Source organism: Nicotiana sylvestris, chromosome 8 (assembly GCF_000393655.2).
Source record: "Nicotiana sylvestris chromosome 8, ASM39365v2, whole genome shotgun sequence".
Taxonomy (NCBI): Eukaryota; Viridiplantae; Streptophyta; class Magnoliopsida; order Solanales; family Solanaceae; genus Nicotiana; species Nicotiana sylvestris.
In genome coordinates, this window is record NC_091064.1 from 10,637,009 (window position 1) to 10,642,707 (window position 5,699).

At 38.6% G+C, this 5,699-nt stretch overlaps 1 protein-coding gene across 1 annotated transcript; it reads right to left on the minus strand.

The window, feature by feature from the left end:
• Window positions 1-277: 277 nt before the first annotated feature.
• On the minus strand, window positions 278-5,455 carry LOC104231345 (uncharacterized). The gene is made up of 3 exons (XM_009784322.2): window positions 5,032-5,455; window positions 2,786-3,076; window positions 278-1,742 (listed from the first exon to the last, which is right to left on the minus strand). Exons 1-3 carry the CDS (start codon window positions 5,188-5,190, stop codon window positions 573-575), a joined length of 1,620 nt encoding a protein of 539 aa, XP_009782624.1. The 5' UTR covers window positions 5,191-5,455; the 3' UTR covers window positions 278-572.
• Between the last annotated feature and the right edge of the window lie 244 nt (window positions 5,456-5,699).

Here is a 5,699-nt window from a genome sequence, read left to right on the forward strand (position 1 = left end):
TACAGCCAATATTTGTTTTTTGGTTTCCCACCCGGTGTCGGATACCTGCATTATGGCCCTACTAAATCTTGATTCGCGCATATTATGGAATAGCGACCGGATCAAAGCATCGCAAGCAAGGTCATTCCAGTAACTCTAATGGTAATTGGGAAAGCCTTGTTATCCCATTGGTTCTGAACTATTGACAGTATCAGATATTCTGGATTTTGAACACAGACGTTCAATCTTACAACGTTAACAAGTTAACCCTTTCTATTAAGCTGGGAACAACCACAACTAATCAAAAGATAACAATAGAGAGAACACGTTCGATATTAAAAAGAGGTATTCAAAAGATCTTCTACATTGCAATATCTGAAAGCGCGTTGCCTTACAACCAATAAAACCTCAGAAGTAAGACATGGCAAATATACAACGCATAGCACGACAGAGCTATAACACACCACCGTCAAATGCCTACCTATATGACCCTTTATTCAGCAAATAGATAGTATTCAAGTCAAACTGTAGTTTCACCTTTTAAACTTCTCGAGACAATACATGGAACATAATTAGATTAGTTGGGCTGATCCCTACCATCCTCTCTGAGAAGCGCCTGAAGAATGTCCATTCAGCCTATCAAGCACAGCATTGAAATCAACCGTTTGACCACTCTCCTCAAGCCTCTGAATCACATTAACCACGTGATCACCCCTGTACCCCATGCTTACCATTTTCTCAATTAATTCATTGTAGGGATGAGTACGCACCAACTGTGGTGGACGGACCATAATATTGGGGCTGGGGGTGGACTGCGGGTTCTGGGGAGCGAAGCTGGAGGGAGGATAACCACTTTGTGGGAAATTAGGTGGTTGTGATGGATGTCCCCTTGTGCCTTCACTGTCGTACATCAAATATGCATTTCCTGCAGAAAGGGATGGATGAGGCCCACTAGCTGCATAGCTATCCCCTGGAGCACCAAACGAAGGCTTGAGATGCTGGGACAGGGGCTGTGACTGAAGCGGCCTGCCAGACCTATCATACCCGTAGGGCATCGCCTCTGGACGGCTCGCAGCTGGTTGAGGGATTGCAGAAAATGACACTTGCATTGGCATGCTATTGTGGACCGCCTCAGGAGAAGGATTTGGCTGACTGGGTTGATAAGAGGGATAAACAGCAGGAGATGAGGGTCTAGCTTGCTGGTGCACGGTTGGAAGCTGCTGCGGTTGAACCTGCTGGGGTACCTGTTGCGCCCATTGCTGCTGATATTGCGGCATTGACTGCATCTGTGGAGTCTGATTCCCCTGAGGTGCTGCTGGCAGTGGTGGTACCCTAGACATATCTTGCATTTGAGAAGTTCGATACTGGGAGTCAGAGGGCAGATATTGACCTTGGGACAAGTAAGTTGGAGCTGGTGGATTTGACATCTGTGGTGGGGGTAAATAGTAGCCTTGCGACTGCGTCATACTTTGAGATGGAATTGGTGGGGGAGGTGGCTGTTGTGGTTGCTCCACGGGTTGGCTAGTAATAGAACCCTGGGGTGCTACTTGATGGGGTAGAGCAAGTGCGAGTTGCTGCCCGTGCATGTCAGGTGAGTTCTCACTTTTTTGGGAATCAGACACAGGTTGAGCATTTCTGTCTTCATTCTGCTGAGAATTGCTGGGTGTAGCTGGTTCTTTCTGCGCAAGCTGAAGCTTAGCCAGCTCCTTCTGAGTTTCAGCGAGTTCTTGCTTATCTCTCAGAATTTGTACAGACCTGTGGACCTGCAGGAAGAACAGTAAAGAATTCAGTCACTCAATACCTCTAAATTAGGACAAAATGTGAAGGGAAAACTCAGCTGAGCAACTAAAAATTGCAATGGATAAGATGAGTTCAGCCCTACTGCCTAGGAGCATTAGAAAGCTATAAGAACATCGATGAGTCAGACACAAAACAAACAGAAAAATGCATGTTTTTGCATAGAAAGAGGGACGCAAACCATCCAAGTGAATCCTTGTGATTGGCATCTCTGCAATAATGTGGTACTAATCTAATCACACATGGCCTGCCACTCAAAATAGAATTTAACATGATCAAGATATGAGTAACGTTTCACAACTGTTAAAGTGTACCTAGTTTAGGAAATTCTCTAGGATCAGGTTACATGTAAGAGCAGAAAACTTCTCAACTCTTATTACAACACAAAAATTTCTCCACTACAACAGAATAAGTTTGAAGAAAATTTTAGCAGACATGAAACAATTCACTGCTAGTACTTAACAAAAAAGATACCAAAACTTGAGACTGAGGCAGTGCTAAGCTTCCAAGAAAATAACTGTTATACATATAAACTAAACCCTTACAAAAAACAGTTCTAGTTTATGTTAAATTTTTTAATCAGTATCTTAGATTACCCAACCACTTGTATATTTGTATTAGTTTTTTCTAATAGTTTAGTTTATATGTATAATCTGTTTAGTTTTTCTTTAGGGTTTAGTTTAGTTTAGGAAACCTATTAGGATTACCCTGGTTTTCTAGGGCTCAGGATGGTGAGAGTATAAAAAGTAATGACATTTTTAAGGGAAAAAAGCAAGAAACTTAGAAAAAATAGGATTATCTTATTATACACCATGTCAAATATAACATGTAAGCAATAGAAACCATATTTTAAAAAAGTCAAACATTAATTTAGCACATACTACATAGGACTTGGGAGAAGTTAACATTCAATTTCTGCAAGGAGGTACGTCTAAAAGTACAGCATTTAGTTGAAGAAATCACATTCAGATAGAACTCGATATGCATGCATGAAAATCAGTGAATTAACCTCTTGAACATGCTTCTCAAGCGCCTTCAATTTTGAATCTGCCTCCCCATGATCCCGAACTAAATCAGCACGCATTTCACCAATGGACTTGTCAAGATTGTAACAGTATAATTCCAATTGTGACAAGCGTGAACTGATTCCTTCTAGAAATCGCATGATATTGTCTGCATATTTTTTCATGGTCTTGTCAACAGTACATATCATGTCTTGATTGAAGGAAGATTCTTCTGGTGGACTATACGTCGAAGTGGGAAACATTGATGATCTTGTCATTCTGCTTTTGTGGAACTCCTGCTTAATATAAGAGCATAAATGAGTTACGAATCCAAATAGCGGCTGGTAGGTGAGATGAATGTAATAGCAAAATCTTCCTAGAATTTTTTTTTTGGATAAGTATCTTCCTAGAAAGATTTACAATAAGCACTACGATAAGATTCTTTCTTGAGAAGAACGTCAATTGCAAATCTTGTCTATAATTCCCATATAAAGTTGCTAGTCTTGATAATTATTTTCAGTGAGCTAGGTCGAAACCATGACGCTACAGCATTTTCCCAAAAGGTTCACACCAAATCTAGAATCCAGATGCAACCAGAGCTATTGAAAATATTCCGTTTGTGCTACATGGAGATTGACTTTAAGACAGTATTTTCTCCCTGTTCTATTCCTGGTCAAACATTTTGACTAACCTATTGTTGTAGTCTTATGTCGTTTATTTATTCATTTACAGAACGAGGAGAAACATTAAAATGGAAGGAGCTTAATAATGAAAAAAAAGACGGTATAGGAAAGGTTAAGGAGCTCAGTCATCATTACTTTTAGGCTACAGCTATGAAACATCACCCTAGTAGCTTGAAAATGAGCGAGTCTTTACTAATATCTTATGGTCAGTTCAACTGCTAATACTAAAAAGTCATGGAAAATATATTCTTTAGTTTTTAACCCCCACCCCCACCACCACCACTTTAGCCATAATCCAACTGTTCGGTGCATTTTCACTCGCTTACAAACTTTGAGTGATTTCATTCTTGGGATGTTGGAAAAATTTCAGGGACTGCAAATTCTCAAACCTTTGCCTTAACAAGTATTTCTTCTCATATTTCAAGTTCCAATCCTCCTCCAGCTTTCACGCAGAGAGGTTTTTTCTGCTGATTTTCCTCTCTGTATACAGTCGTCCAGTCCGTGCTTCAAACAGAGCCCGTTCTCAAGATTTTAAGATACGAGCAAGAGGGCAAAATACCAATAAAATAATTTATCTTCTATCAATCAACTATGCCTCTATTCCAAACTAGTTGGGGTTGATTATATGAATCCTCTGCATCAATTCCGCCCTTGATGCAGTGCAACGCAGTATTGCAGTTCAGAAAAGTTTGCTCGAGGAAATGTAAATTAAAATCTTTCTGACAACTATGCCTCAATCCTAAAGGTAATTGGACTAAACCTACATGAATCCTCTATGTACAGTGCAATCTATTGGGCCATTTTATTCCAATACAAAGTGTGTGTATACTTCATCGCGAGTGCGTATAAATAACGAGAAAAAAAGAGTTTTAAGTACTATGCAGTGAAGTTGTCAAAATTATTTATACAATCAAGTCACTAAGAAGGTAATTGTAAACTCTATCTAATACTCCATTTATTGATAACCTAGAGCAAATGGTAAGTAACTTACTATAACATGTCAAAATTACCTGATAGTGTAAAAAAATCATTATACTGTCAGGGGTCGTTAATTGATTGAATTTTTGAATTTGGGATTAGCAAATCCCAGGATTAATTTAACCTACAATTGTGGTATTGTTCTATCCCACATTGAGGGATAATAATGACGCGATCGAGCAATTCTGGGATAAAACACTACAACGACAAGATACCATTTTCCAAGGCTCTTACCCCAAAATCCTTTAAAAAATCGAAGGTTAAAATTAAAAATAAAAGTTTTTCCCAACTTATCTAGTATACAACAAAGACATGATTTATATTATACCTCGTATTCTCATTTTTAATCCAATGAACCAAATATCTACCAATTAAAATATATTCAATAAGTAATGATTGCCAGTATTTTATCCCATATTATAAGCCCACCGATATACTCCCCGGATAACTTGTTCTCCAACCAGACGACGCCTCAATATAGTCTCCAAAAGTGCAAAAATCAATTTTCAGCAAAACCCATATTAACACTCAGACGAGACCTTTACCGCACAATAAATTAATCCAACTGGGGAAAAAAAACATAGTAGTACCTTAGCAGAATTGTTAGCAGCGGAAGGATCAGAGTGGGAGCCATTAGAGGGGTCGTGATGGGGAAAATCTTCATAGGAACAGAGAATATCATCGGACCCAAAATCAAAACCCTTTGAGCCCGATGAATTACTTGGTCTACCTGATGATCCAGATGCCATATTTCACGGATCGAAAACAAGCTAGGGTTTTTCAGTTCAGTGATCAAACAACGAAAAAGGGGAAACAACAACAACTAGGCTTTGTACATATAAAGGGAGTGGTGTATATAAATCTAGAGAGAGAATCTGGAGAAAGGATTATCCAAAAAATTGTATAGAAAAAGTAATCTTGGAGAGGTAGAGAGAGAAAGAGGGTTAAGTACATCGGGAATAGTGGTTGCTTAGCTCCACTGCAATTAGGAAGGTTCGATGTACACCTCTTTTCCCCTAATATAATTGCTACTTACTCCGTCCCTCTCAAATTATCTATATTATATTAAAAGCACGAAAACCTTTTTTCCTAAATATTTACCCTTTTCCCCTAATTATCTAAAGGGTGAAAGCCTTTTTTACCCTTTAAAAATAGAGTTCACACTAAATAAAATAGTCATTTGACTATTTTCCTAATATTTGAAAATATTTATTTGGTTAATTTCCTAATATTTAGGAGTAGTCAATAAATTATTTTC

Excerpts from the sequence above, each read along its gene's own strand:
- LOC104231345 (XM_009784322.2), bottom strand. The coding sequence starts at position 5,190 with ATGGCATCTGGATCATCAGGTAGACCAAGTAATTCATCGGGCTCAAAG. Across the intron at positions 3,077-5,031 it reads CTGCTAACAATTCTGCTAAG|GAGTTCCACAAAAGCAGAAT; the intron begins GTACTACTATGT and ends TATATTAAGCAG. Across the intron at positions 1,743-2,785 it reads TTGAGAAGCATGTTCAAGAG|GTCCACAGGTCTGTACAAAT; the intron begins GTTAATTCACTG and ends TTCTTCCTGCAG.